This window comes from Pongo pygmaeus, chromosome 13, assembly GCF_028885625.2.
Source record: "Pongo pygmaeus isolate AG05252 chromosome 13, NHGRI_mPonPyg2-v2.0_pri, whole genome shotgun sequence".
NCBI classification, from domain to species: Eukaryota; Metazoa; Chordata; class Mammalia; order Primates; family Hominidae; genus Pongo; species Pongo pygmaeus.
The window spans coordinates 78157651-78177818 of NC_072386.2; the positions used below are offsets into that span (position 1 = coordinate 78157651).

The 20168-nt window shown below is 37.7% G+C and overlaps 2 protein-coding genes across 4 annotated transcripts in view; one reads left to right on the plus strand and one right to left on the minus strand.

Annotated features, from left to right (window-relative positions):
• CENPP (centromere protein P) overlaps positions 1–20168 on the minus strand; it is a 286353-nt gene that overhangs the window by 185113 nt on the left and 81072 nt on the right. The window lies entirely within an intron of this gene.
• Positions 1748–14018, plus strand: OMD (osteomodulin). The gene is made up of 3 exons (XM_054502639.2): positions 1748–2105; positions 8769–9728; positions 10942–14018. Exons 2-3 carry the CDS (start codon positions 8789–8791, stop codon positions 11265–11267), a joined length of 1266 nt encoding a protein of 421 aa, XP_054358614.1. The 5' UTR covers positions 1748–2105; positions 8769–8788; the 3' UTR covers positions 11268–14018.

The window sequence follows — 20168 nt, forward strand, 5'->3', positions numbered from 1 at the left end:
GAGATACTGAATCTATTTCAATCAAAGTATAATCATAGCATATAATTTACACTTTTCAACAATTCAACTCCTTTTCTCCCCAATTGCTACAATTATAACCACTTAACTAAAACAGTGAACTATTACAAACTCACATCCCCTATTTTTTCCTTTAAGGCCTGACTCTAACTAACCACCACCTCCCCGCATTCCCATCCCTTGCCACCTTAAACCTCCTAGATACTGCCTATCAGTTTAAATTTTCTAGACATTTTTATTCTGTCTGCTCTAGTTACCTACTGATATATTTTTTTCACATTTGTTAAAAACATGAATAACATAATCAATATCGTAAATCCAAATCACAGAGTTAATGAGAAGTTATATAAACATTAGGCTGTTGATTTTCAGTTAATCTTCCAAAAGGACCGTGAAGGCCTATAAAACAATTTTTGAAAAAAGTACACAGATTTGCTCTCTTTTCCTTAGTGAAAGCCTGAGTTTTAAGAACAAAGACACTAACAGAAAACATATGGAAAAGATCAGTAACAAGATGGAATCTTGGCTCAAGTGTGGTCTGCCACGTTTTTCATACCAATGTCTCAAATAATAGACCAGATTTTTACAATTGCCAAAGCATCACTTGAAACATTGTATACTTTTCTTAATGCAAAGTTTAACAAAATAAATCTTGTGAGTTCTTTGTAAAAAGCTAATGGAAAACACTTTTTTGAGGAAACAAAATGAACTCCAGGATTCACTTTATCTTATTAGTTTGTAAAAGCTTAAATGAATTCCCCCCCAAAATGAACTCCGAGTCCACTGCCAAAAGACACAAGTCAACTCTCTGTTTAGAATATGAGAACAGTGTAAAAATTAAACATTAAAAAGTTAACTGTTACTATTCAGGAGAGATAGCTCTATGAAATGAAGAACTTTTCTAAATCTACAAAATACAGGCAATAGCTATTGAGTAACATAAGCTTTTCATTCCATTTTATTCAATACTACAAAATTATTTTGTGCAATACTAAAAACAGGCAAATTGAAGATACACCTTTGGAGTGCAACCAACTGACTAATTTTATCTGAAAGGATATTAGAAGTCATTCTAGTGGGTACATCTGCCAAAAAGAGGAGAAATGAGATAGCTGATAAAAATGAAGATGTAAGCCTTTGTATAGAAAACTCATATACTTAATCTGTGTAAGCAATGACAATCGAGTGCATTTTAAAAATAAACAATGCGAAATGTTATGTTTCTAATCCTAATTCCTTGTTTTAACAAATAGAAGTACTGATGTGAACCTAGGTGTTGAACAACCAAGGGACTCAAGAAATTTTGAGTTCCAGGCCAGGCGTGGTGGTTTATGCCTGTAATCCCAGCAATTTGGGAGGTGGAGGCGGGAGGATCACCTGAGGTCAGGAGTTCAAGACCAGCCTGGCCAACATGGTGAAACCCCATCTCTACTAAAAATACAAAAAATTAGCCAGGTGTGGTGGCTCATGCCTGTAATCCCAGCTACTCGGGAGGCTGAGACAGGAGAATCGCTTGAACCCGGGAGGTGGAGGTTGCGGTGAGCCGAGGTTGCACCACTGTACTCTGGCCTGGGTGGCAAAGCAAGACTCCATCTCAAAAAATTAAAAAAGAAATTTTGAGTTCCACCTTAAGTTGCTGAGACTCTGGAGTTCCCTGTCACAGTGGGCCTTAATTTGAAGAATTCTTTGGCATGAAAATGAAAATAAAAACAGTAATCAGTACATGCTGTTTCATTTAGTTTTGTTTGCCTTTCACATTAGAGGAAATTCTTGCCACACCTCAAACCAAAATTAAGGGGAAAAGAAAGAAGTAAGCCACATAAATCTGACCAAGAACACAAGCATCTTAATTTGAATCCACAAAGTTTCATGTAATGAAAAGAAATACATAATTTTAATTCAACCCAAGTGTTTTCCAAGAAGATTGTATTTGCTTAAATTGCTACAGTAATTCAAGAGACAGCCCTGTCTGGACACAGAGTTACTGTGGATTTTTAAGAGACTCAGTTAAAGAATTTAGGAATTTCTGATTCATTTAAAGGATTTACAAATTCATCAACCCCTGAAAACTAAAGCAAATTGAACAGGTATGATAATAAAATAATTTTCAATTTTTTAAGAATGTATTCCTACTGTTAAAATTTAAAAAGTGTATTGGATTTGTTTAATATTAAAATAGACTGCATCTATTATAAAAGCACAATTTTTGGAAGCAAAATCTGGTAAAAAAGTTACATTAAACTTTTGATTAGGCAAAATGTTCAAATAAAGTAGTACAATGAGTTTAACTTTCTCATTTAAGATTTACCCAATAAAAAATCTTTGTTTAGATTTTTTTTACTTTGAATGAAAGGAGAGATTCTGAGGTTAAAGGAATCAATCTCTTTCTCTTCCTTAGGTCTCTTTTTTTCTATGAATTATAAGGAACAAAGAACCAGCTAATGCCTTTGAGGCATACAGCTGAGCAATGCTACTGATTCCGGTTGGGGGGTTGATGGACATTTGTAAAAATTTCACTCAAGATTTTCCTCAAGATTTTCTCCAAATTTCTCTACTGACTAAATCCCTGATATAGAATGTTTTTCTTTTCATTTACTTCTTTCTCAAAGGGAAAATACAGATGCTCTATCTAGTCTATTGAAGGATCTAGTTACTTTGGGTTTTAGTTAATTACGATTTAAATGTATTATGGCTAAAAATAATTGAGGTAATTGTATTTTTAATAGCAAAATAATTTTATAAAATTAAAATTTAGAACTTTTTTGGAAAAATCTAAATTATATGCTAATATTTGCTTTCTTATATGCTAGTTTCTATGTCATACAAATAAAAACAATTATGTCTTTAACATAATAAAATGTTGAGGATTTTACTTTAAACTTTTCCTGAACAAGTAAATTATACCTCATTAGTAATTTCAATTGAAACTTTTCTTGATGAACACATGAGTGCTTTTCTCCAAGTAAGAGAAATGTTATGACACAGATGGTTTTATTGCTATAATATGAAAAATTCACATTGAAAACTGGTAATATATATATATTACTTTGCTCCAAACATTCTTTTTTCACATTTGTTCTTTTCCTACTACACAATGTACTAGGAAAGTGAGGAATACAGTATATTGTGATGAAGAAATATTCAATAGAAAAAGGAACAGTCAAGCTCTCATGAATACGTTCATTTGAAGAAATTATCATAGTGAAATAAATGCCTAGGAATAATCAACATTAGTAGAGAGAAGCATTTGCTAGCAAGCTTTAACCTATAACTTATTAACTTAATCATTCATTCAACACATCTTTGGGCACTTATAACACTGCATTGTATTAGATTCTGTTAAAAGATATTAGGAAATGAGATGATCAACAATGAATTATACAATATTGCTGTGAGTTATCCTATAGAGAACAAGGCATACATTGTAGAGTATGAAAAGCAGAAGTAACAAAAATATGCTTAGCAAATGACTCAGAAGAGATTAGTTGGGGAATGAAAAATTTGGATAAAATAAAAGTTGTTGTAACAGCAGAAATTATCCTGGGGAAAGAGCAAGAGGCATAGAAAATAATGAGCATATAGATGAAAACAGGATGGATTTCAAACCAGAAAACTGCACTTAATCAAAGGGAGTGGGACAAGATTGTACTACGTGGTTAGGAACGTGGAGGGAGGAGGACAAGGATGTTTAAGATAAGTTCAGGTTTAGAAGAGAAATTGTTCCTCAAGGAAAGACTTTCTTCTTAGGTGCTCACAAAGGTGGAAAGCAGACAACATTAAGAATCTCTTTATTTTCAGAGACGCCCCAGTCATGATGTCTTGATTCAAGGCCTTCTTCTTTTTTCCCAACAATTTTTCATAGTTGTTGAACAACAGACTCTAATTCTCAAATGTAAGGTTGATAACTGATGATTAGCTAATGTTCTCAACAAAGGGATAAAATTCAAGCTGAGTTTTCAGCCAGGCGCGGTGGCTCACACCTGTAATCTCAGCACTTTGGGAGGCTGAGGTGGGCGGATGACCTGAGGTCAGGAGTTCGAGACCAGGCTGGCCAACATGGCAAAATCCCGTCTTAACTAAAAATACAAAAAATGTAGCCAGTCGTGGTGGTGCACGCCTGTAATCCCAGCTACTCAGGAGGCTGAGGCACAAGAATCACTTGAGCCTGGGAGGCGGAGGTTACAGTGAGCTGAGATGGTGCCACTGCACTCCAGCTTGGGTGACAGCACAAGACTCTGTCTCCAAAAAAAAAAAGTTAATATGTTATACTATAATGAGTACAATAAAATATTATAAAATTATATGTAAAATATCATCAATGAGTATAAAATGTATAGAATATTCTATATCCATTCCTATTAATCTCCCAAAGTCTGGGTCAAATGATGTCTACAAAAGACTTTCCTGTCTTTGTAAAACTGAGGTAAGCCACTGGCCCCACAGCATTGCCTATCTCTGCTATAAAGGATATTACCCTCTGCCTTAGATTAGGGTTCACTTTGTTCTCTCTCTCTCTTCCACTAAGCTGTTTGCCCTTTACAGAAGGGACTATGGTTTCATGTCTTCTTCATTTCTGTATTCTCCACCAACTTAGCATAGTGCCTCACCACTAGAAATAATTCAAGACAACTGTAAACTGATGTAACCCAATCAAACTAACTACTAATATTTGTAAAGTGCTTCACTAAGCATGTTTACATACAGTAAAGTAGTAGAGTACAGTAGGTGAATAAGCATTTCCAAGCAGACCCACTGGGAGCTTCCAGCCCAGCAAGGAGAGCCTGCTCTGAATACTGCCCTTTGGTATGATACCATAACTCCTTCAATCTACCTCCTTCCAAGATTCTCTACTTTTTCACCCACGAACACTGACTGTAGTGTGAAATCACAGCCCAAATATGTTAATTCATTAAACTAGGCATTCATTCCCAGAGTGCAAATTCCTTAGGTCAGAATTTAGGCCCTCCAAGGCCAGGTGTGGTGGCTCATGCCTGTAATGCCAGCACTTTGGGAGGCTGAGGTGGGCAGACTGGTTGAACCCAGAAGTTCATGACCAGCCTGAGCAACATGGCAAAACCCTGTCTCTACAAAAAACTTAAAAAGTAGCCAGGTGTGGTGGCACGCATCTGTAATCCCAGCTACTCAGGAGGCTGAAGCAAGAGAGTCACTTGAGCCCAGGAGATGGAGGGTGAGCCAAGAGTGCACCACTGCTCTCCAGTCTGGGTGACAGAGCGAGACTCTGTCTCAGAAAAAAAAAGTTAGGTTAATCCCTTCAGATCTGGATTTAATAGTCTTATTTTGCTCCTTCAAGAGTTAACCAACCACATTTCCCAAACACATCACCATCTGTTGCTTCTATGTTTTTGCTCATCTCTTCTAGCCAGAGATCTTCTTCCTCACTTCCCTCTATGAGAACCTCAACACTCCTTCAAAGTCTAGGTCAAATGCCACATCTTCCACGAATCTCACAGAAAAGAAAGAAAAATGGATGTAATATAGAGTTGCACAAAGAAACATCATGAGTTTCAAAAGCACATATTGTTAAAAAAAAAAAACAAAAACAAAACCCAAACCATTGCTATTTTGGCATTTTCTTGTAGGTAGGGATACATATAAGAAAATAGAAATAAATGATATCTTGATCCTATTTTCTTGACTTAAAAAAAGAAGCAAGGTCATCACCCAAAAACAATAATGGGGAATGAGGTATTAGAGGCTTCAGAGAGGAAAGTTACAAAACAGTAGCGTAGAAGAGAGGGAAAGAGGATGGTCTAAGGAAATGCAGCAGGACAGCACTTGAGGTTAGTGGTCTTGAATCGAGAGTGAGACCAGTCACCATGCTCCTGTTTTTCTTTAGTTACATTCAGCTGTGACAGTCAGGCTGTGAGTAGGTGGAGAATTGGAGTAACCAGAGTTGGAGTTTGGCAGATTGAAGGAGCCGGAAAGTTTAGGGCATGTGCAAAAGAGCAACGATAGAGATGAACTATGGGGTCTAAGTTGGTAAGAAGGAACTGACAATGTTGGGAGGTATGGATGAGGGACAGTGAAAAATAGTAGAATCAATATAGCTGAGGTTCCACGGAAATTGAAGAATTATTGCAGCTGGAGTTACTACACAGAGATAGTGGTCTGAGTGTGGAATACTCAAAATGGAGAGTATGAAGGGTTCCAGTAATAGAAAAGACAAAACCCAGGATGTGGGTGCATGGGAGCAAATGGTGAGGAAGAATGAAGGAAAGTATCACTGTGGGAAAAGAGCTCAAGGGTCTCTGACTCTACCTGAATAACTACTTCAAATCCCAAATACATACAATAGTTACATTTATACATTTATAATTTCTGACAAGAAAAGAAGAAGAAATAGAGATGTTTCTTAACCTTTCTCAAATGGGGTTCTGTTAAAGAAAATAACTTAAGTAACTATTCTCTCAATTATACCAATGATGAAAAATAGCTAGAACCATTCTAGATGAATAGGAGATAAGTCATTTCATTATATGCAACGATTTGTTTGGAAACTCATTCTCTCATGAAACCCTGGGTGGGAAAAGTAGAAAGGTCTCAGAATAAAAGAGGTAGGATTTTTTAAAACCTTTTTCCTAAATGATACATTGATTTCATCTGGATAGCAGTTTTCAACGTGCAAAGTACTTGTACATGCATAGCTCATACAATGCTAACAACGACCAGGTGGATAAGCAGGCAAGATATGACACAAGGAGGCTGGGTGCAGTGGCTCACGCCCGTAATCCCAGCACTTTGGGAGGCCAAGGTGGGTGGATCATGAGGTCAGGAGTTCGAGAGCAGCCTGGTCAACATGGTGAAACTCCATCTCTACTAAAAATACAAAAATTAGCCGGGTGTGGAGGAGTGCACTTGTAATCTCAGCTACTGGGGAGGCTGAGGCAGGAGAATTGCTTAAACCCAGGAGGTGGTGGCTGCAGTGAGCCGAGATCGCACCACTGCACTCCGGCCTGGGCAACAGAGCAAGACTCCATCTCAAAAAAAAAAAAAAAAAAGACACAAGGCAACATACAAGATAAGCAGCCAAGGTATAATTCAGCTATAATTGCAATTCTTATTTTATTGATGAGGCAAGAGGCAGATATGTTAAGTGACAGAAATGAAATACAGGTTTCAGGCTTCTCATCTGGGACATAATTGACCCCTCCCTAGAACTTCAAGTTTCAGCACTGAGTGTTTATTGTGAAGTATGCCCTCTTGCAATTCTGCTCCACACAATATCCTCCTCCTGCATTCTACTGCATGTGCATTTGATTCTCCACAAGACTTTAAACACCTGGGAGACAGGGACAGTGTGTTTTTAATAATATTTTTATATCTAAAACTTAAATATATTAATGGAAAAAAGGAAGCTAGGAAGAAAAATGTAAAGACACTTGAACTTTGTAGAATGTAAACATTGTATGTCTTTAGGATTTAAAGTAGTTATTCAAGCCGAGTCGGAGACTAAATAATTGGATTCTGGAAACTGTTTCATGAGGAAAATTTGATGGTGCTGTTAGTTTTGGACAGAAAATATTAAAAGGAAACATGAATACTATTTCTAAATATCTGAAGTTATCACATAAAAGGGAGCATTTCATGTTCTTCTGAAGGGCAGAAAAAGGTATCAGCAAATAGAAGTTGTAGAATCTCCCAGGCAAAAGCTCTCTAACTAAAATAAAGGTCTTTCCTCCTCCAGGCAGTGACCATCATTAAAGGATCAGGTAATTCCAAAGAACACACAGCATTTATAGTGGAGGGATCAGACTGTAGTCGAGTGACGTCATGCTATTATCATAGATCTATACCCTAGTAAGCAAGATAAACTGGGACTCTTAAAAGATGGTTACTTAGTAGAAAGTCTAGTATACTAGACTTTTGACTCAAGTTCAGTGTAATATGTGACTTAAAAAAAAAAAAAATCTCGGCCAGGTGCAGTGGCTCACGCCTGTAATCCCAGCACTTTGAGAGGCTGAGGTGGGTGGATCACCTGAGGTCAGGAGTTAGAGACCAGTCTGGCCAAGATGGAGAAACCCCGTCTCTACTAACAGTACAAAAATTAGCCAAGCGTGGTGGCACGCGCCTGTAGTCCCAGATAGTCGGGAGGCTGAGGCAGGAGAATCACTTGAACCAGGGAGGCGGAGGTTGCAGTGAGCCAAGACTGCACCACTACACTCCACCCTGGGTGACAAGGCAAGACTCCATCTCAAAAAAAAAAAAGAAAAAGAAAAAGAAAAAAGAAAAAAAAACTTACCTCATTTGTACTTAAACATTAATTTTGGTTTGAGGCCAGGCGTGGTGGCTCACACCTGTAATCCCAGCACTTTGGGAGGCCGAGGCCGGAGGATCCCTTGAGGTCAGGAGTTTGAGACCAGCCTGGGCAACACAACGAAACCTTGTCTCTACTAAAAAATACAAAAATAAGCTGGGCAAAGTGGCATGCACCTGTAGTCCCAGCTACTCGGGAGGCTGAGGCATGAGAATCGCTTGAACCTGGGAGCCTGGGAGGCAGAAGTTGCAGTGAGCCGAGATTGTGCCATTGCACTCCAGCCTGGGTGACAGACGAGACACTGTCACAAAAAAAGAAAGAAAAAAATTTTGGTTTGAGCACTGCCCATTCTTTCTGGATATTCTTTTAAATATACACATAGGTATAATACATTTCATATAACTGACAATTTATACAAAGCGTATTCTGAGTTTACTCACTTTCTCCACAATGTTTCCTTTTCTCCTTGCAATAGGAAAAAAAAAAAAAAAGAAGATGGGTTTTTTAAGTCCAATATATGTTATTTTCTTCTTTTTTGGAGTCAAAGTACATTGCCAATATGAAACTTATCAGTGGGATGAAGACTATGACCAAGAGCCAGATGATGATTACCAAACAGGATTCCTATTTCGTCAAAATGTAGACTATGGAGTTCCTTTTCATCAGTATACTTTAGGCTGTGTCAGTGAATGCTTCTGTCCAACTAACTTTCCATCATCAATGTACTGTGATAATCGCAAACTCAAGACTATCCCAAATATTCCGATGCACATTCGGCAACTCTACCTTCAGTTCAATGAAATTGAGGCTGTGACTGCAAATTCATTCATCAATGCAACTCATCTTAAAGAAATTAACCTCAGCCACAACAAAATTAAATCTCAAAAGATTGATTATGGTGTGTTTGCTAAGCTTCCAAATCTACTACAACTTCATCTAGAGCATAACAGTTTAGAAGAGTTTCCATTTCCTCTTCCTAAATCTCTGGAAAGACTCCTTCTTGGTTACAATGAAATCTCCAAACTGCAGACAAATGCCATGGATGGGCTAGTAAATTTGACCATGCTTGATCTCTGTTATAATTATCTTCATGATTCTCTGCTAAAAGACAAAATCTTTGCCAAAATGGAAAAACTAATGCAGCTCAACCTCTGCAATAACAGATTAGAATCAATGCCTCCTGGTTTGCCTTCTTCACTTATGTATCTGTCTTTAGAAAATAATTCAATTTCTTCTATACCCGAAAAGTACTTCGACAAACTTCCAAAACTTCATACTCTAAGAATGTCACACAACAAACTACAAGACATCCCATATAATATTTTTAATCTTCCCAACATTGTAGAACTCAGTGTTGGACACAACAAATTGAAGCAAGCATTCTATATTCCAAGAAATTTGGAACACCTATACCTACAAAATAATGAAATAGAAAGTATGTAGACTTTATTGTGTTTTGAAGAGAGAAAGAATGGAATTCTGATCTTTCAAAGAAAAAAATATTCAATAAGCTATGCTTTAGACATTGCTGAAAATAGTTGTTTTGAAGTTGCTTAAGAGAATGGCAGAAATCTGCCCCAGAGAAATGTGTGCTATTCAGTTTATAGTCCTCTCTATTAAATTTTATTGCCTTAAATATTGAGAAATAGGCTGGGCGCAGTGGCTCATCCTGTAATCAGAGCACTTTGGGAGGCTAAGGCGGGTGGGGTGGATCACTTGAGGCCAGGAGTTCAAGACCAGCCTGGTCAATATAGTGAAGTCCCATCTCTACCAAAAATAGAAAAATTAGCCAGGCATGGTGGTGTGTGCCTGTACTCCCAGCTGCTTAAGAGGCCGAGGCATAAGAGTTGCTTGAACCCAGGAATCAGAGGTTGCAGTGAGCTGAGATCATGCCACTGCTTTCTGGCCTGGGTGACAGAGCAAAAACTCTGTCTTAAAAAAAAAATATATATATATATACACACACACATATATATATTTATATATATATATACATATATATTTTTATATATACATATATTTTTATATATATACATATATATTATATATATATTTTTAAGACATATATATGTATATATATAATTTCAGACATATATAATATATATATTCTCTTTTATATATATATAACTGAAAATGTATACATATATATATAACTGACAATTTATACAAAACGTATTCTGAGTTTACTCACTTTCTCCACAATGTTTCCTTTTCTTCTTGCAATAGGAAAAAAAAAAAAGAAGAAAAAAAAGAAGAAATATATATTATATATATATATTTTATATATATGTATAAATTGTCAGTTTTATATATATATATGTAAAAGAGAGAAATAATAGAGTATATGAAGAAATATGAATATCCTAAGTAGTGGGATTGTAGATAATTTTTTTTTGAGATTGTTCTACTAGAAATTTATTAATCAGAAAAGCCAATGAAGCCATATATATTTTGTTAATATAAAACTCATTTATAATTTAATTTTCTTTTTATTATTTGATTAATATAAAAAAGAAACCTAATTCAATTTATAAGTATTTTAATTAACAGAATTATATCCCATACAACATAAAATCTAACATAGAATTATGGCTATAACTGTGGATTATACTATAGTGCAAGATTAATTTTTAATTTATTTCTTTCAGAGATGAATCTTACAGTGATGTGTCCTTCTATTGACCCACTACATTACCACCATTTAACATACATTCGTGTGGACCAAAATAAACTAAAAGAACCAATAAGCTCATACATCTTCTTCTGCTTCCCTCATATACATACTATTTATTATGGTGAACAAAGAAGTACTAATGGTCAAACAATACAACTAAAGACACAAGTTTTCAGGAGATTTCAAGATGATGATGATGAAAGTGAAGATCACGATGATCCTGACAATGCTCATGAGAGCCCAGAACAAGAAGGAGCAGAAGGGCACTTTGACCTTCATTATTATGAAAATCAAGAATAGCAAGAAACTATATAGGTATACACTTATGACTTCACAAAACCTATACTTAATATAGTAAATCTAAGTAAACATGTATTACTCAAGGTAATATATTTAGAATTATGTATTAGTATAAGACCAGAATTGAATTTAAGTTGTTGGTGACATCTGCATCATTTCATAGGATTAGAACTTACTCAAAATAATGTAAATCTTTAAAAATATAAATTAGAATGACAAGTGGGAATCATAAATTAAACGTTAATGGTTTCTTATGCTCTTTTTAAATACAGAAATATCATGTTAAAGAACGTGTATCATTTCTATTAACAGTAATTTTTCTAAAAATGAGGAAGGAAGTAGCATTAGCAGTAAAGACCCACAGGCCATGACCTTTTGATCACTCTGAGGACAATATTTAAATGACAGGAGGGCATATTAATGTAACAAGCATTCATTTAAGGAATAGACCATTTTCTCTGACCTCTTCTTCAGGAAAGCTTTCACACTGGTATTTGTAATCTCATCATTAAGACATCCATCCCCCTAGCTCACCACATAGCGCATAGAATGATATTTCTGATTTGTAAGAGGCCATCCAGTTACTAAGGACCCAAGGCATACAGATTCACAAAATTAACTAATCTTTTTGCCTCAGAATACCAAAACAACAAAATTATAAAGCTGTATTTGGACAACTAAAAAACACCAAACTATCTCATTGCAATTTGTATTTTAGCAAATTTCAGCAACTATCCAAAACAATGTTATTGTGTTCCATTTTAACCGGGATAAATGTTTTTGTAAAAATACAACCATAGAAAGGCCTCTTTGTTACAAAACGATTTGCAAAGAAATAACTGCTTTGTTTGCAAGATTAAATTAGTGTTGGCAAAATAAAGTTCTAAAGATAATATTAAACACTTTATGCTTATCAGCCAATATCTACATAAGCTAAAATTGAATACAGTTCCTTTATAATTTGAATGACAGGTTTTAACATCTTCTTTAAAACCTTAAAAATCACTTTTTTGTTAATGTATTATTTTTAAGTATTGTAAGTGTGTCTTACAATGATGATTATCTAACTGCTGTGATGAACTCTCTTGATATACCATGCTAATGTTTCATAGAATTTCTCAGATAAGGGACAAATACCAATCTAGGGCTGCCTATACAAATGATAACAATTCTGACAATATGCAACAGACAGACAAGTCAAACTATACTTCAGAAATAGTTTTCAAGCTTGCAAGTCTTTTTTTCTGGAAATACCAGTTTAAGGTGAAGTCTTTAATGCTCTTTATATCTTTGAGATTATTAGCATTATCAGAACCAGAACACCCACCTGTTCCCAGGGACAACCTCAAGAATCCAGGATGAATACGAAGAAAACTCCATTCATTCGTCTAATCAACATTCATCAAGTCCTTTCTTATATAGGGCTTGGCAATAAGGGATCAATAAACAAAGTACAATGTGCAACTATGATGCCACAATATGGGCAAAGCACATTTTCGACAGAGGTTAAAAGAAAAAATCTTAAGGCCCACCTCCCTTTTCTTGCAATTTTTAAATACAGGATATAAATTCAAACATTATGAGTTAATATGTGGAAAATACTATGGATGTTTTAGAAAACAAAGATAAGACAATTTCTAACCTAGAGCAATTTAAAATTTATGAGCCATTAGGGAAATGCAAATAAATGAGATACTACTATGTGCTCACTAGGATAGCTGAAATCAAAAGGCAATCAAATAACAAGTGTTGGCGAGACGTGGAAAAATTGGAGCCTTCATACACCTTTGGAAGGAGTGTAAATACTGCAGCTGCTTAGGAAAGCAGTATGGAAGTTCTTTAAAAAGTTAGTTACATATGGTTGGGCGCGGTGGTTCACACCTGTAATCCCAGCACTTTGGAAGGCCGAGGTAGGTGGATCACCTGAGGTCGGGAGTTTGAGACCAGCCTGACCAACATGGAGAAACCCCATCTCTACTAAAAATACAAAATAATTAGCCAGGCATGGTGGCACATGCCTGTAATCCCGGCTACTTGGGAGGCTGAGGCAGGAGAATTGCCTAAACCCAGGAGGTGGAGGTTGCGGTGAGCCAAGACCACGCCATTGCACTCCAGCCTGGGCAACAAGAGCAAAAGTCCATCTCAAAAAAAAAAAAAAAAAGCTTAGTTACATATAACCCAGCGATTCCATTCCTAACTATACACCCAATAGAACTGAACACACATGTTCACACCAAAATTTGCATATAAATGTCCACAGCAGCATTATCCACAAGGTAGAAACCACCCGCATGTCCATCAATGGATAAACAAAATGTGGTATATCCATTTAGTGGAATATTATTCAGCCATATCCAAAGGTAGAAACCACGCAAATGTCCATCAATGGATACACAAAATGTGATATATCCAAACAGTGGAATATTATTCAGCAATAAAAAGTAATGAAGCACTGACATACGCTACAACATGGATAACCTTGAAAACATTATGCTCAGTGAAAGAAGTCAGTCGTAAAAAGACACAAACTGTATGATTCCATCTTTATGAAATGTCCAGAACTGGGAAATCTATGGAGACAAAGACTATTGGTTGCCTAGAGCTGGGGATCATGGGAATGAGGGAAAGTGAGAAGTAACTGCTAATGGGTATATGGTTTCTTTTTTGGAGTAATGAAAATGTTCCAAAATTGACTGTGGTGATGGTTGTACAAATGCAAAAACACTAAGTACTATTAAATTGTATACTTTAGGCTGGGTGCAGTGGCTCATATCTGTAATCCTAGTGCTCTGGGAGACCGAGGTGGGAGAATTGCTTGAGGCCAGAAGTTCAAGACTGGCCTAGGCAACACAGTGAAACCCTGTCTCTACAAAAAAATCAAAAATTAGCCAGGCATGGTGGTGCATGCCTGCAATCTTAGCTATTCGAGAGGCTGAAGCAGAAAGATTGCTTGAGCCCCGGAGACCAAGGTTGCAGTGAGCCATGATCACACCTCTGCACTCCAGCCTGGCAATAGACTGAGACCCCGTCTCTAAAAAAAAAAAAAAATTAATTAATTAATTAATTAATTAAATTATATACTTTAAAAGGATGAATTGTATTGAATGTGACTTATCTCAATAAAACAGTTATTTGAAGAATTTAATAAAGAGAAGATCAAACAACTCACTCTAACACAAGAAAGAAATAAAATGCTAAAGTGGCAGTGACTATGAAAAACTGTATAAGCACAGATACCGTAAAACTTTCACATCTGGTGAGGACCTGGAGAAGTAGTTGAAGGCTCCCAGGAAAAAGTTAATGTGTGGCAGGAACTGACTGGCAAAAGTAGAGAGAACAAGCTCCTGACTGGGGTTAATATAAAGACATGGTAATTACTTGTTTCACTTCTTGCACAGTTTAAGAGATTGAAAACCCTTCCTTTTTCAGAGCTCTGGAGTTTCAATTTGTATCTCCTCCTAAATGAATAAAAGAAAATACATTTTAACTCTCAAAGAACAGCCTTAGCAAATAATAAAATTGCAATTCAAATTTAGCAATTCTGGCCTGGCATGGTGGATTACACCTGTAATACCAGCACTTCGGGAGGCTGAGGTGGGCTGATCGTTTGAGCCCAGGAGTTCTAGACCAGCCTGGGCAACATGGTGAAACTCCGTCTCTACTAAAAATAGAAAAATTAACCGGGCATGGTGATGCATGCCTGTAGTCCCAGCTACTTGGGAGGATGAGGTGGGAGGATCATCTGAGCCTAGCAAGTGGACGTTGCAGTGAAATGACATCATGCCACTGCACACCAGCCTGGGTGTCAGAGTGAGATCCTGTTTCAAAAAACAAAAACAAATTTAGCAATTCAAAACAAGGAATCTGGCCAGGTGTGGTGTCTCGCACCTGTAATCCCAGCACTTTGGGAGGCCAAGGAGGGCAGATCACGAGGTCAGGAGATTGAGACCATCCTGGCTAACACAGTGAACCCCGTCTCTACTAAAATTACAAAAAATTAGCTGGGCATGGTGGCAGGCGCCTGTAGTCCCAGCTACTCAGGAGGCTGAGGCAGGAGAATGGTGTGAACCAGGGAGGCAGAGCTTGCAATGAGCCGAGATTGCACCACTGCACTCCAGCCTGGGAGACAGAGCGAGACTCTGTCTCAAAAGGGAAAAAAAAGGAATCTGATATAAGAGCTATGTGGGTATAAAGCCTGACACGACACTTTTAAGCTAGGTGACTTTGAGTGAGTTATTTAGTTTAAGTGTCTCTTTCTTTGTTTTAAAAAAAAGATGGTTTCCATATGGTTGTCATACGGATAACGATAAATAATTGGTATAATACAGCACATAAAGTGCACATGAGTTGGAGGTATCAAGTGAACAGTAAGGCTCACTGTAGCATATCTGGCCCAGCAGCCCACAGATCCAGATGCTGCACACTCCTGGGTGCTCAGTTTTTCCTGGCACACAAAACAAAGTAAGCATCTCTTTGGGTTCCTTCCAACATTTTACTCATACAAAAGATAGTGGACAAGAGAGACTACTAAGGGTTTCATTAGGGTGCTTAAATCATATATCTCACAACTTCACAACCACTATTGGACACTGCAGCTTTTCAAAGCACCATCTGGATGGCCCACCAGGGTGAGGATGGCAGGGTTCCCTCCACCCCCTCACAAGGCACTCAGTTGCTGGCTTCCCTGCCCCAGAGTGTGGTCAAACTCCTCCTGTTTATTAGCAAGAACAGTTCAACTCTGCTCTGGCTCCTCTCTCTAAAAGTGCATATAAGTAAATGCATCCCACATCCTCTAGCTCAGGGCCCAACGAGGAGACAGATTTAACAATCATTTTTTGGTACTTGAAAATGCCTTAACTCAAACCTGCTTAAGTACTTCTCATTAAAAACAAAACAATGAGGCTGGGCACGGTGGCTCACGCCTATAATCCCAGCACTTCGGGAGGCTGAGGTGGGTAGATCATGAGGTCAGGAGATTGAGACCACCCTGGCTAACATGGTGAAACCCTGTCTCTACTAAAAATACAAAAAATTAGCCAGGCGCGGTGGTACGCACCTGTAGTCCCAGCTACTTGGGAGGCTGAGGCAGAAGAGTTGCTTGAACCCAGGAGGCAGAGGTTGCAGTGAGCCGAGATTGAACCACTGAGCTCCAGCCTGGGTGACTGAGCAAGACTCCGTCTCAAAACAAGCAAACAAACAAAAAACAAACAAAACAAAGAAAAACCTCAATGCATTCCCTGGGAGACAATGAAGAATAAAGTATTTTCTTCAAATAGTACATCAAGACTGCACAGTTACCTATCAGAGCTACAGACTAAACCAGTTAATTTGATATTTATAGCAGGAAATAAAAATGTGAAAATTCATTTATTATTTTTCTCATTATACTACCAAGTATTTAATTATGTTAGCTAATAGGTTAAACTGTAACTATTAACAAATAAGTCCAAGTTGCACCATAAACCCAAGTTTAATTAACAAATATAAATGCATAATGAACATACATTTAACTTTTAGAAAGGAAATTTTAAGAAGGATACTTCATAAATTTGTTCACGATAATACTGGTTGAGAATGTTTAGCCAGTGTTTAAGTATTACCTGAAACACTACACATTTTCACTCGATTTCTCAAGCTTGGGAGCACTAAACTAAAATACAGATGTATGCATATTATATAACACACTTAACCAGCTCCATGAGGTAAAAAAGAAAATAGAAAAAATAAACCTTGTCTGTTCTATATAATTTTTCTGTTTTAAGAATTCATATGTCCCCAAGGATGGCTAGACCTAAAACCCTGGTTTCCTGATTCTAAATCCATTTCTTCTACATTTTGGAAATAAAGCATAAGAGCAGCTGGAAACAAAGTTAAATCATAATGGCTAAACATCTGAAGTTTCTTATATGTTCCAATTTCCTAAATTGATATAACTATTCCAAGTTATAAATCTGCCTAGTTGTAAATATCATAACATCATGGACACATCTTGCATCACTTCACTTGTTTAGGTTATGAATTCACTATACAGAGATTTATGTACTACTGAGAAAAACTAAATTAACAAATAAAATACAATTTTACCATGAGCTCTTCCTTACATTGAGTCATAATTCCTCTCCATATAAATTTGACCCTTTAGTCTGGGAAGTAAAATACATGGGTTCTCATATTTCTTGTTTGAACAAACAATTAGGCTTCAAGCATAAGTATGAGATTTAAGACGGAGATCCAAATCACAGACTTTCCACAAAATCCAGAATGCTGAATTAAAAAGGGTCTATGTGTATCTAGTAACTCAGCAGTTATCAATACGAATGATTTTGCTTCCCCAACCCCTACCCATCAGTGGACAGCTGGCAATGTCTGGAGACATTTTTGGTCATCACAAAGTAGGGGTGGGGGTGGGGTGCAACTACTAGCATCTAGTGGGTAGAAGGCAGAGGTGCTGCTAAACATCCTACAGTGCACACAGGACAGCCCCCACAACAGAGAATTATCAGGTCCAAAATGTCAATAGTGCAGAGGCTGAGGAACTCTGTAGTAACCCGATTCAATAGATAAAAGTTCAATAGATTAAAAAACTGTGGCCCAAAACGTCAAAGAACTTGCCAAGATCAGAGGAAGGTTCATGAAGAATCAAAACTAGAACTCAGCTGGGTGCAGTGGCTCACACCTGTAATCCCAGCACTTTGGGAGGCCGAGGCGGGCAAATCACGAGATCAAGAGATCGAGACCATCCTGGCTAACATGGTGAAACCCTGTCTCTACTGAAAACATAAAAATTAGCTGGGCGTGGTGGCACGTGCCTGTAGTCCCAGCTACTCAGGAGGCTGAGGCAGAAGAATTGCTTAAACCCGGGAGGTGGAGGTTGCAGTGAGCTGAGATCACGCCACTGCACTCCAGCCTGGAGACAGAGCAAGACTGTCTCAAAAACAAACAAACAAAAACTAGAACTCAGGTGTTCTGACTCCTAAACCAAACTATTTCCTACAAAGTTAGAGAATGAAGATGAAGATGGGGAAAAGACTCTTCCGGTTTGTAGCATTCATTGAAAGCTAATCCACTTGGAGGTTATATGGTCTCTATCAGAATTAAGCCACTCCCCAAAAATACTTTTTCCCTGGAAGCTCTTGTTTCCAAAACTCCATTCCATTCAACACATTTTTTTGGTTGCCAACAGACCAATGGTACACCTTTGAGGAAATAAAACCCCATAAGGCACCAAAGATAATACAATAGGGTCACCTAAAAGAACTCCGCAGAGGCCAAGGTGGATCACTTTAGGCCAAAAGTTTGAGACCAGACTGGAACATAAGAGGACCCCGTCTCTACAATTCTTTTAATTTTTTTAATTAGCCAGGCATGGTGATGCATGCCTGTAGTCCCAGCTACTCAGAAGGTTGAAGTGGGAGGATCATTTGGGCCCACGAAGTTGAGGCTGCAGAGAGTCATGATCGTGCCACTGCACTCCAGCTTGGGTGACAGAGCAAGACCTTGCCTTCACAAAAAGAATTCCACAAAGAAGACTCTTTCATCTTTGGATACAATGCCTGCTCTTGAGCATGAGACAGCTTTCATCTTTTACTCCTGTAGAGTAAAAGCTAAATAGCTTTCTATCAGCATTCATTTCTTTCTGGAATAGAAAATCACCTCAGTTTCAAGCATTTTATATTGAGTACTGTGTAGTAAAGATTTTGGCTTTGCCTAAAGAGAGGTCTTGGCTTTGCCTTGGCTTCTGAGAGGTGATCTATGTCTTTTCTGATAGGAGTGTTTTTGTTTAGGGTGAGATCAGCCACACCTGATAGTCTTAAGGTAGAGGTGGCTATGCCAGGAAGACCAACCATGTGATGTAGGATAAGGGATTTGGGTTATGCAGTATCAGTGGACCAGTAGGCTGAATTCAATCAATCAATCAATCAAGCCTATTAATAAAGCCCCAATAAAAACTCTGAACACTGAGAATAAGCTCGCCTGGTTGGCAATACCCCACGTACACTGCCACATATCAACGTAAGGCAATGCATCCAGAGAACAATGGAAGTTTCAAGTTTGGAGCCTTCTAGACACTGCCCCTATGCATCTCTCCCTTTGGCTGATTTTAGGGTGTATCCTTTTTCTATATAAACCATAATCATGAGTATAATGGTCTTCAGTGAGTTCTGAGAGTTCTAGGGAATTATCAAATGTAATAAGATTGGTTCTAGGAATCCCCTGAAATTGCTGTTGGTATCAGAAGTGCGGTTAATACCCATCTTGCCAGAAGACTATTTCCTTCTCTAGCTGTGAAGAAGCAGGCTGCAATGTTGTGAGCTGCCCTTTTGAGGAAGTCACATAGCAAGGAACTGAGGGAGGCCGTCAGTCAACAGCTAGCAAGAAACTTAGGCCCACAGTTTCACATTCTGCAAGGAACTGAATGCTGCCAACAACCACATGGGCTTAGAACTGGATCCTTTCCTACTCAACCCCTGAAGTGAGGCTGCAGTGCCAGATGCACTTCAAATGCAGATCCTGAAGCAGACAATCAAGAAAAGACACGCCAAATTCCTGACCCACAGAAACTGTGAGATAATAAATGTGTGTTATTTTAACTAAGCCATTCCTTTGTGGTAGTTTTTTACACAGTAATAGATAACCACTACAATAGATGAACAGTGGTATTCTTCAGCAATGCAACATTAGAGGAATGTTTCTAAAATGCAAACAGGATCATATTTAAGCCATCACTGGCTTAAAAATCTCTACATGGTCTCTCACTGACTACAGACTAAAGCCCAAATACTTTAGCAGGATATAAAATACTTTCTTTAATCCAACCTCTATTCCCCCTGTCTAGTTGCATCTCTTAATATGGTCCATCCCCCTGACTTCTTCTCTCTCTCCCTCCAAGCTCCAGCAGTA

Coding starts and splice junctions, on each gene's coding strand:
- OMD (XM_054502639.2), top strand. CDS start 8,789: ATGGGTTTTTTAAGTCCAATATATGTTATTTTCTTCTTTTTTGGAGTC. Junction 9,729..10,941: donor ACAAAATAATGAAATAGAAA/GTATGTAGACTT, acceptor TATTTCTTTCAG/AGATGAATCTTACAGTGATG.